The sequence below is a fragment of the Mangifera indica genome, chromosome 11 (assembly GCF_011075055.1).
Source record: "Mangifera indica cultivar Alphonso chromosome 11, CATAS_Mindica_2.1, whole genome shotgun sequence".
NCBI lineage: Eukaryota > Viridiplantae > Streptophyta > Magnoliopsida > Sapindales > Anacardiaceae > Mangifera > Mangifera indica.
Window position 1 is genome coordinate 7,549,316 of NC_058147.1, and position 12,581 is coordinate 7,561,896.

Consider the following 12,581-nt stretch of genomic DNA (forward strand, 5'->3'; position numbering starts at 1 on the left):
TGAAACTTAATTTGTGAGAAAAAATATATGTTAGAATATGTATATATATGTATGTTTTGCACACTTTAATATTATCATCTCTCTTCACAATTTGTAAATACTCAAAGATACAAGTGAATCATAAAACATTTGATTGTATGTGATGCAAAGATTTTTATGTTCATGATCATATTTTAAGAATGAAAATTTTATTGTCAAAATTGTTATAATTATGAGGATATTTATCATTAATATTATATTTAGAGACCGATAAATATTGTTATGATAACAGAGATATTTATCATTAATATTATGTTTAATAACCGATAATATTATTATAATGACAAGAATATTTATCGTTAATATTATATATAGTGACGGGTAAATATTGTTATAATAACAGAGATATTCATTGTTGAAATTATTATTTTTAATGATGAGATTTATACATTTTGTTATTTATATTAACGATGAGACTTATCTTTCTGTTGTTAATACTTTTAGCGTAGAGGTTATAATGACAGACGACGACAAGAATTTTTTTTGTTGTTAAAACTCAATAACGATAGTAAATAAATTTTTAATGACTAATTTTCTTTTTATTATAGTCTTGATTGTTATAATAATAAAAATATTTATCATTGATATTATATTTAGTAACGGATAAATATTATTATAACGATAAAAATATTTATCATTATTATTGTTTTCAATTATCAAATACATTGTTTTAACAACAGAAATATTTGATGTTATTATTATTTTTAATGATGTGATTTACAACCCTTGTTATATATACTAACAACAAAATTTTCTTTTCGTTGTTAATTCTTTTAACAGCAGAGGTTATAATGGCAGTCCACAATGGAATTTTTCCTATCACTAAAGATCTTTAACAACAAAAAATAGACTTTCAAAGATTTTAGTAAAAGCCATTTTTTCTGTAGTGCTTGTAGGTTAATTCATGGTCTCAAAATGACTATAATCACAACAAAAATAATTTTAAAAGTTTAAAACCAAAACATTCCACCGTGAACACATCAGGATCAGTTTATAGATATCATATTATGCATCATGTATATTAAAAACTACTATAGGGGTTTGGAAGAACTTACTCATATTGATAGCTCCTTCGTCTTTTACTCTTGTGATGGGTGTGTATCACATTTCTACCAAACATGTGACTTCTCTACAATATCCACACAAAACACACATCACGTTAAAGGTGATCAATGAACCCTTGAGTTTGCTAAGATCTCTAGAGGATGAAATAATATGAGTGTTTGTGAAAATTCATAAAAATGTTAAAAAGTCTCAAAACGATACTTTATATAGAAAACGATGAACAATCATTCGCTAGTTATGTACAATCATTCATATGAATCATATCATATCACAATATTACCTCATATTCACGATATTCTAGATATTTAGGATACATAATAAGATTATTAGATAAGGTTAACTCGAGATAATGAACATCTGTTCACCCATCATACACGACCGTTCACATGACCTAACATCATCAAATATTTAAACATTCTTCATGTAAATTGAATAAAAGCAACTCCTCAATATTCTACTTTAGCTCATCCATTTTTTGGGTTATTTAAGTTTGACCTTTTAAGAAGAAAAACTCATACTTTAGTCTAACTATCCCATGAAACTCATAACTGTCATCTCAGATTTTAGGCATGATTCACTTTGTACAGCCCAGGTCCTTTTCATGTCATAATGTACCCTTTTGTTGTATGACCAAATAGGCTTTTCATGATGTTGGTAATGAACATATTCGTGATAAATATGCAATTCGTTAGTCATCCATACACAAACTAAGATTGATATCTAGCAAAACATCATGACCACCAAAATGACAATGTCAACTATAGATGTGTACCTGTCAACAATTCAATTATCATACAATGTGATCTTTTCCTAAACTAATGTCTCTTTGAGGCTGAGACAATAATTTAGTGTCTTTATCAGGAAACTCTTGATATACATTGACAAATGTTTGCAGCCATGATCGAACAATATTAGATTGAGCAACAATTCAATCCTATTGTGGCCACATAAATTGAGTGGTCATAGGTACCTATCAATAAATCTAACAGAAATATTTACTCTTATACCCTAGAGTAACGAATCAATGTTACATGAATAAGAAGAGAATTTGTTTGTAGAACATTTGGCCCAGATCATAAGTGAAGTATAACTAATAAAAACCAATGACAAACGGTATTGGTAATGGTTAGATGCAATAAAGAAAGATAAACATGTGGCGCATATATCCGAGAATCGAAGTAAAATAAAATCTTAAAAAGATAGACATCACAGTAAAAGGAAAAAAGAAATGGCAACTTATTTACCGTGAATGGATTCAGATGTCGACCGAAAAATCCACACTCCATTACGTTGCAGTAGTCTTGTCTTTCAGCATATGAATTCTGAACATGAAATCGGATGCGTATGCCACGATATCTTTCATCTCTAGGTAAAAGTGGATCATCGAACTTGAAAGTAGGATAAAATCCCAGGAATACGTGATCTGATTCCACATAGTCGGGTCCAGTACCATCGTCCCATACACTCCAAGTTCCATGGATAACTTCTTCTGCACCATCTTCTCTCTCGAGCAACCAGTCCAAGCCAATCGCCAAACCTTGGTCTTTTTTATAGTCTCGAAACTCCACCACAACACAGATAAGAAGAGAAGTCAATTCACTACTGCAAAAATTTGGCCATGGATATATTACAGAAGAACCTGTAGCATACATGGTAAACCATTCTGGAATTTCACTTCCCGGAAAACAGAAATAACTTCTATCAGTTTCTAGAAAAATTCCCTGTCCCAATCCCTGTAAAAAAATAAATAAATAAATTGAAGTTAACCAGTAATGGAAATTATAAGAAATAAGGAAGAGTGTGGAGACCTTTTAGTTGTTCCCAACCATACATACCCTTGAAATTTGAAGATTCGCTGACATTTGAAATTGTCTCATAATTTTACTGCAAGAATTTTGATTCAGTTTGAAACAATTGCTGAAGTTAAATCTTATGCTGGGAGAAAAATCTCTTTTCAGAAGATCTCGTAAACTTAGTGGTTCTTCCAACGCAATTGTTTGCATTTATATTGTCCAATTTGCTTGGAAGCTTTGGCAGGACTTGAAGCCTCTCGCAATAGCTTACATCAAGATAAGATAATTCAGACAAGTGTTCTATACCTTCTGGAATGCTGTTAAAGAAGTTTCTGCCAAGAAGTAAACTTTTTAGCGATGATAACTGACCAAGATTGTTCGGCAACTTCACAATACTACAGTTGGTCAGATCTAACTCTTCTAGACATCTTAAATTTAGAATTGATGTTGGTACTTCTCTTGTAGCTACCCTCTCTGCTTTAAGCACCCTCAAAGCTTCTAAAGTTCCCAATTTATCAGGCAATCCATCAAGTTTTAAACACCCCGACAGACTGAGATACTGAAGAGATTTCAACTGGTAGATATTGCTTGGGAGCCCCTGAAGCATTGAGCAGTCCTTAAGATTTAATATAACTAGTCTGGATAAATTCTCTATTGATGAGGGCAAATCCTCGATTGCAGTTTCCTCTAAATATATCTCTTTCATATCCCACAAGGCCTGTGGAAACTGCTTGAGTTTCAAACATCCAGATAAGATAACTTTTTCGAAAGATGCTACATGAATGTCTGTTGGAAGACTCTCACGGCTTCTGCAGTGCCTTAGATTTAACATATGAAGCTCATATTTGCAACCGAGAATGGACGAGGAAATCTCATGTAAACTTGTACAACCTTCCAGAACCAAAATTTTAACATTTGGAGTCAATGAGAGATCTTGGCTTCTCAGACGTTTAGAAAAACTTAGATCAATACGTTTCAAATTAACAAGCTGTAACATAAAAAGTAACCTAAATTAATTAGCACTCTGATAATGACAACAGAAGAAGAATATATCGTAATACAAAAATCACTGCATTACCTGAACACTTGACCGAAGTTGATCAATATGGCTATGAGGCATGTCAAGTGCAACAAGGTTCTTTGACAGAAAATTTGGCTGCAATGATTCCAATGGACATCCATACCAGCATACGTATCGTAGCTCAGAGGAAATAGAACTAAGCCTGTGGGAAACATACACCTTATTGATATTATCCACTGAGTTATGTAGTTTAAAGAATCTCAGTTGATTCATCACTCCTAAAGAAGAAGGTTGTAAGTATATGTCCTCTACTTGCTGAGACATGTCTAAACATATGCCTTCGATTGCATTAGACATCTGATACCATGGAAAGAAAATTTCTTAGCTACAAACTTATTAAGAGTTTATAAGCCCTGAAAAATGATAACAGATGGACCAAAACACATTCAATAAAATTATGTGTACAAACAATGGTGTGTCATCATATGATTGGATAATTAAAAATTAAAGATAAACTAACCTCCAATCATATGATGACACGTCGTTGTCTGTGCACATAATACTACTCAAACACATTTTTGCCAACCTAACAAAAGTCGAAACATAATTCTTATACAATAAAACAATATGTACACACTCTTTAATATACGATTGAGTATATAGATAATGTGTTATCTTATAATGGGATAATTTTGAATAAATAATAAAGTAATACCCAATTATACAATGACACATCATCTATATACTCAATTGTATTATAAAAAAAATTTATGCACAACATTATTCATTTTATATAGATGATATTATGTTAGATCTCGTATATATAAATTAACAAATCTAACTTTATAAAATGTCTTCAACACTTACCTTGTTTTCCTTCAATACACTATCAATATCTCTATGGTACCATAAACGGCTACGTGTACCAGGATTTCTTGGGGATTCTTGTCAAACAATTTCCCTTCCCATATCTTGAAGCAAAGTGTGCATTGTTACCTTATTATCTCTTGATATGTTCATGAGACAATTGTCTTTGAGAGCACTTACTTCAATTTCAGCCTCCAAGTAATAAGCATTCAAGAAGTCCATCACAAATTCTATATTCTCCAACTTAAGGAAACATGCAATATCTAGAAACATATTTTGTTCATAATCACTCAGTCCCTCATAACATACTTTTAGTACATTGTGAATATCCTTATGAGGAATTATTTCTAATCTATTTATTGCACTTTCCCAAATTTGTTTTGACTTACCAAGTAAATGACAGCCCAACACTTTAAGAGCTAATGGAACACCTTCAACATATTTGACAACCCTTTTTGATAGGTCATCATAATCTTTGTTAGGATTACTTTGCTTAAAAGCGTACCGACTAAAAAGTTGGAGAGCTTCATCCTCAGGCAACCCCCTCATCTCATATATATATCTTTCATACACTCCACAATTTCGAAGTACTTGTCTATCTGCAGTTGTTATAATAATTCAACTTCCTGGACCTAAGGAATAAAGATCTCCAACTAAATATTCTATTTGACTCAAAGTTTTCACATCATCAAAAACAATAAGAACCCGTTTTCGTCTAAGCATTGTTTCTGTTACTTTGGAATTTATCACCAAATCAGCACGTTTAAAAATAGTTGAAAGAAGTTCTTGCCACATTGGTTTTAGTTGGTTAGGACTCATTGATTTTTCCCTAATATTGTCAGCAAAATAAGAACCCTCAAAACGACTTCTTATTTGGTTGAATACACAATTTGCAATAGTTGTTTTACCTATACCAGGCATTCCCCAAATTCCTATAACATGGACATTTCCCGACCGAGTGCTCAATAAATCTATAACATGGGGGATGGTTGATGCAACACCAACCAAATCTCCGTAATTATTAGTCGGGATCATGTTGTTTAGTGTCAGCCAAATATCTTGGAGAACTTTATTTGCAAGACTATAATCGAACCTAACAAAAATAAAAAACAAAGTGTTATAATGCAATAAATCATTAAGAGATGGAAAAATCTAACAAAAGTGAAAAACAAAATGTTATATATAATGTGAAAATCAAATTAATCAGCTGACACTGCAGGGTACGAAATTAAAGAGTAGAAAATTACGGGTCCTCTTCTGTTGATCGGCCGGATACATTAGCTGCTTCTCTCAAAGCATTCTTCCACTGCAGCACCTTCTCTGTACATTGTTCTTCTGTCCGTTGTAGCCTCTCTAACTTCCCCTTATCCAAACTTCCTAGAAGCTTTTTAAATCCCTCTCCGAAATATCCAGTTTGATGCCTTACATCTGATGGATTGATATGATAGAAAACTGGTATTACCACCTGTTTTTCCGTAGTCCTGCACTCCAAGATCTTCACAAGTTCTTCCAGACACCATCTTGAAGATGCATAACCTTTCGAGAAAATGATAACTGAAATCATGGAATCCGAAATTTCCTTCATAAGAGATGAAGAAATGTGCTCTCCTCTCTTAAGTTCGTTATCAATGAAAACATCAATACCACTGCTCTGCAAAATTCCAAGTAAAGTGCTGGTAAAAGTGTAGCGGGTGTCAACACCACAGAAACTGAGGAATACATCATGCTTTTTCACTTCAACCGTAGTGGAAGAAGAAGAAGCCATCCTACTTTAATCACTCTGCAAAAATTAACCAGCAACTTCGGGAGAAGCAATATAGAAAGTTTGCTAGAGTAACATCTTCAGCAACGAAAATAATAATATTTTTCCAAAAAAAAAAAAAAACTATCATGAAAGTAGGTTCGCTTCATCTGCAATGCTACTTCCTTGAACTTTCCTGAAATTGTAAAAGAAGGCCGCTCGCACGCCTTGTCTGACTTTTGTCGGACTTTTGTTGGACTTATTTGCCAAAAAACTTAGTCGCACCCAAAGTTTAGCCCATTACCAAATTCTTACCCATTGAGTTTGAAAAAAATTAAATACGCGTCTACCATTTAATTATGCTAATGTTTTTTATTCGTTTAATCATAAATTATTGATTTACCCTTTTAATAAATATAATAACAAAAATATCCTCATACACTAAAATTATTTAAATTCATAGTTTCTGTAATTGATTTGTTTATAATTATCAGTGTTGTTAGCTTAATCATAAATTAGTGGTACTGGTCAAATGACTTACTCCTACCAAAGGCTTAGTCTACTCACAAATTCTCACCCATTAAATTTAAAAAAATCAAATACTCACCTATCATTCACCCATTAACCATTGCTTAACGAGTTGAAAATAACTCTGGAAGTTAGATTTGTTGTGGATGTTATTACAACACTATATGGTTTTATCTTTAAAAATTAATCTAATCGGATATGTTAGTTGATGAACTCAAAAAAACATTAAGGAGTTGAAATGTTGGTTTCAGATATGAGAAAACGGTGGAAACAAGGGGAAATAGATTAAAATAGCCACTTTGTTTGTCTTTTTATATATATATATATATATATATATATATATATATATATATATATATATATATATATATATATATTATATATATATATATATATATATATATATATATATATATATATATATAATCATCTTTTTTTTAATTATATAAATATAGTCACATTTTAAGTTGATTTTGTTTTTAAAAAAAGATTATAAGATTCAAGATTTGTCCGATAATTGGTTGGATGATTGGTCAGCTGGTCAAGTACCTAATCAACTAATTTATTTTTAAAATTTGATTGATCTGACATTTGATTAACAGACTAACCTATCTAATTAATCTTAAATCTCATAATTTTTTTCATTTAAAAGTGAAATCAATTTAAAAAATAATTATATTTGTATTAATCAATACCCGAAAAAATAAGAATAATAAGGGATGGCGTGTAAACAAATTATAAGGGAAAGTTGCGTTGTATTGTTCTATTCGCGTGTCGTTAACACCGTGAATTTTTTAGCTGTGGCGTGTTATTATTGGTTGGGTAAAAAAGGACGTTGGGTGAACAGACGCGTCGTAAGTTTTGAGTCAAGATGCATGGACTAATCATAACTATACAGTTTAAAATCAGAATACTACCTAGTTAGTAAACAGAGAACGGGAAAGAAAAAGGTAGGTTTTACGCATTTGATGACTTTCCACCGTAACATTTTATGTTTGCAGGTGCATAAAGCAGCCAACGGTGACTTTAAGTAGGAAACATTTTTTGCTTTGGGTAATAGTTATCACTTGAGTGTAGTATAAAATCTTAATGGATAGAAAAATGAGAATACTAAAATATTTTAAATTATGTTTATATATGAAAGATATAAAATTGTAAAATGGTTAATATTGATAATATATTCTCATTTATAATAATTATTGAAATTATGAATGATGATGATTTCGAATCATGTATTATAAGTGATTGTAAACAAACGCATAATTGGCTTAAATGGGAATAAGTAATTCAAGTAGAATTACTTTTACTAATAAAACATCAAGTGTTTAGGTATGTAGTTTCAACACCTAAAGACGTACAATCTGTTGGATATAAATAAGTATTTGTAAGAAAAAGAAAGAAAAAATGAGATTATTAAATATAAAGACAGATTTGTAGCCCAAGACTTTTTCCAAAGGCCAAACATAGACTTTGATGAAACATATGCACTTATAATGGATATAATCATATTTAAATATTTAATCAGTTTAATAATCTCTGAAGGACTAGATATGGGTCTAATAGACATAGTTATCGTTTATTTGTATGAAAACTTGGATATTAAAATTTATATGAAACTCTCTGAAGGATTTAAATTGTCTGAAGCAAAAATGGTCAATTCAAAACGCATATACTCAATTAATTATAAAGATCATTATACGGATTAAAACAATCCAGAAGAATGTGGTACAATCACCTTAGAGACTATTTGAAAAAATAGGGTTATGTAAATGACATTATATGTCCATATGTCTTTATTAAAATATCAAAATTAGGATTCGTCACTATAGCAATTTATGTTGATGACATGAATTTAATTAGGACTTTTGAAGAACTCTCAAAAACTATTAATACTTGAAAAAAAATTTGAAATGAAGGATTTGAAAAAAAATAAAATATTGTCTCGGCCTATAGATCGAGCATAATTCAAATATAATATTTATCCATCAAGCACATATATTAAAAAATTATTAAAAAGTTTTAATATGGATAAGACTTATCCTTTGAACACCTCAATAGTTGTTCATGGCTCACCAACATCTGCCACATAAAAGTTGCAAGCGAAACAAATTCCACAACTAATTTTTCGGCTACTAGATCACTTGGTGTGATGGACCTTGGGTGTTCTCTCGTCCATGCAAAATAGATGAAGTTAATTCTTGAGGTGGTTCTCAATGGCTCGTTGGGAGATCCTCTTCATCATGCCTTTTATATTAGTACAATTACTTACCTCTATTTTTTTATGAAATCATTACTTTGACCCCATTTTACCTCTTCTTAGCATGAAATATTTACAATTACGCTTTATCACATCAAATAAGTTCTAAACCAAAGATTTTATGCAATTGACGTATATTTACGCCAAATGTTTGTTTTATTGGTGAAATCAAGTACCCTCATGTTTTGAAATCATTATAAATTGACCTTTTATTTCACCACTCTAAATGTGAAAAATATACAATGACCATTCTTTCTTTCCTATCATGTCAAATCAATTCTAAACTCCACAATTTGTGCACTTGGTGAATCTATGTGCCATGTGAAAAATTACATATAACCCTTAAACATTTTAAATTCTTGCACTTACACCATCCCCTTGGCATAAAACTATGCCGACTAGGTAACTTACACCGAGTGATAAAATATGTCAATATTTTGACAATTTTCCAAAATCAATTAAAAACTAATTCAATTTCATACCGATAGGTTCCAACTATCTTCAATCTCAATCATATTCACAACTCAGTCATTAAAACAATAATTATATTCACCCCTAAACCCAAAAACTATAACTAAGGTAGAAACCTTACTTCAAATAATAAAATACAATAATTTACTTAACAAGAATGATGGGAAACACGAATGATATCAAAGAAGACTAACTACTATGAAGATTGATGACAAAGAAGAAGTAAGATGGAGAAGAAAGTCAAGAGAATGGGAGAAAACACAACTGTTGATGGCAACAAACAAGTATAGTCAATCGTTGGTTTATATTTTGTTGAAAATAGAGTCGGAATGTTGATTTGAGTGCATGAAAATGTGAGAGAATATGTGAAAATCCACTTTATATGTTGAGGTATTATAGTCCAATCCCAATATGATGGTTGTATGAACATAAAGTTGGGAGCTGCGATTATTTATGTATTGAGCCCTCAAATTTTGGTTAATTTAATATAATTTAATTTAATTTTAAAAAAAAAAAAACTATAATGCCACATGCATGCTACATTAAAAAGCTTGTGCTTAATAATCTCACATTTTTTAAGAAAAATTTGTAATCAAATTTCATCCTGAGATTTGAATTATGGTTAGGGCAAGAACTATTATATCCGTATGAACATTACTCAACACTTATAGCGTCGATCTCGAATTCTTTGTTATCATCATGTCCGTCATTAATATGGCATAGTCAAGAAAATTAAACTGTGAATCTCTTCAAGGCACAATGCATGTTGAATTAGGCAAATTTATCCTGTGTGTTAAATATATTATTGAAAAATTATTAATTAATAAATTTCCAAATTTTGAATAGATATAGTTAAGGGAAAAATAATAATTATAATATTAATATATACACATATGATTTTACTGAAAGCACAGTCGGTTTGTATTAAATTGAAAGTAAACTTAAGAGACGAACATATATAAAAGTATTTTTTATTAGGCAAAGGACTATTTCCCACCCAAGGTATGTTGCATCCTTAGTTTCCCCTCATTAACTTTGATAATATTAAATACCCACCCATGAGCAGTTAAAATTAACGGAACCCTAACCTCTTGAAATTTTATCTCTTTTTGCTCCCTTAAACTTTAAAAACTAAAAGTTTTCCCCCAACCCAAGTTTTCAAAAATCGCATTTCCCCCCTAGGGTTTCCAAATCCTTCAGATCCAATTTTTTCGACGACGACCAACGATCTCTAAGCACCTACTCTCCCTCTCCGATGGCCCCTCCTTCCGATCGTACACTTTCGATGTTGTACGACATCGTCGTCAACAAAAACGTCGTCTTTGTAGAGACGAAGACGCATCATCTTCATCTATGACGACGCCTAGGAGGAAAAGACGTCACACGGTCGGAAAGAGGAGACGTTGAGGAGGAAAAGACGTCGCCTGGAGATCGTCGGTCATTGCCGAAAAATTCAATCTGAAAGTTTGGAAACCCTTGGGGGGAAAATGTTATTTTTGAAAACTTGGGTTAAGGAAAAATTGTTAGTTGTTAGGGTTTGGGGATAAAAAGGAAATTAAATTTAAGCTTATTTTTAATATTACAAATAAAATAATGATTTTGTCCCTTGAATCCATCAACCTGACGTTTTTTTTAACAGCTTATAGGTAGATAAATGAGATTTTCAAAGTTAACGCGAGGGGGGGTGTTGGGGGGGATTTGCAAAAGAAGCATACCTTGGGTGGGAAATAGTCATTTGACCTTTTTATTAATTATTCTATTATGGAGATACCTAATAAACCATTGTGTTTTAAACGAAATCTTGGCTTAACACTTGACTCACAACATAACGAGCCGAAAAGCAGAAGTCTTGGGTGTACAACATTGATAATGAGGAGTCAAAATTTATGACTTTTGAGCTGAAATCCACTTCCACCATACACCCCGTCTTTGTATCAGATTACCTTGAATTTGTATAGAAGTTGAGCTTTTCAATGCACCAAGAATAAACGGTATATCTGTACTCATCCTTTTCACCCTCCTGAATTCTGCGATCTTGGATATTGCAACCCACCCTCGGCCATCCATCAGAGAGATTAAGTACGGGTCATCACAAAGATTTTCATCGCTGAAGTAGTATTCAATTTGCTTCCTGATGCTATCCTTCAAGGCTGCGGGTGGCATGGTAGCAGTTGGATTCATAGGATATTAAGCCAAGTATGGAGACACATGGTTGTTAGCCGGTGTAGGAAAGCCTGGAACAAACGTATATCCACAACCCAGATCTCTGGCATAAAATCCTGGAACAATCCTGAAAGGTTGCACGGGTGCAGGATGTTCAGAGTAAGGTTGTCGGCAAGCAGAATGAAGACAAGGTTGATAAGGAAAAGGAATGGGAAAATCTAAATTACGGTGAGCCATGGGAACGTAACACAGATCAAGAGTGTAGCACAGAAAGGAAAGCCAGAAGAATTGTCTATGAAAATAATGAATCTGAAAGTTAGAACTGTGTAATGATTTTATAATGGTTCAATCCTAATCCTATAATGACTAGATTTCATATATCTATTTTTAAAGAAACTCCTTTTCCTAACTGGAGACTGATTTGATTTTATTCTAATTATTATTATTCATCTAGAAAAATGCTAGGAAAAAAAAAAGAGAGAGAGAGAGAGGCAAGTGTGGATGTGGTCCGTGTCAATTCATGTCTCCAATCCTTGATGAAGTTTGTGCTGCCCTGAAAGATAAGAATAAGGTAGTGAAATTTTACTTAGTGAAAATAAACAGAATTGCCACGAAAATATCATGAAGGCTTTGACA

General features: G+C 31.9%; 2 protein-coding genes across 2 annotated transcripts; both read right to left on the reverse strand.

Moving 5' to 3' along the window:
- Positions 1 to 2,833: 2,833 nt before the first annotated feature.
- Positions 2,834 to 5,328, reverse strand: LOC123230098 (disease resistance-like protein DSC1). Its single transcript, XM_044656218.1, has 3 exons — positions 4,786 to 5,328; positions 3,976 to 4,275; positions 2,834 to 3,885 (listed from the first exon to the last, which is right to left on the reverse strand). Exons 2-3 carry the CDS (start codon positions 4,273 to 4,275, stop codon positions 3,028 to 3,030), a joined length of 1,158 nt encoding a protein of 385 aa, XP_044512153.1. The 5' UTR covers positions 4,786 to 5,328; the 3' UTR covers positions 2,834 to 3,027.
- Positions 5,329 to 5,403: 75 nt separating this feature from the next.
- On the reverse strand, positions 5,404 to 6,550 carry LOC123229696 (disease resistance protein RPV1-like). The gene is made up of 2 exons (XM_044655613.1): positions 6,033 to 6,550; positions 5,404 to 5,878 (listed from the first exon to the last, which is right to left on the reverse strand). The coding sequence occupies exons 1-2, from the start codon at positions 6,548 to 6,550 to the stop codon at positions 5,404 to 5,406; spliced, it is 993 nt and encodes a 330-aa protein (XP_044511548.1).
- Positions 6,551 to 12,581: the final 6,031 nt, after the last annotated feature.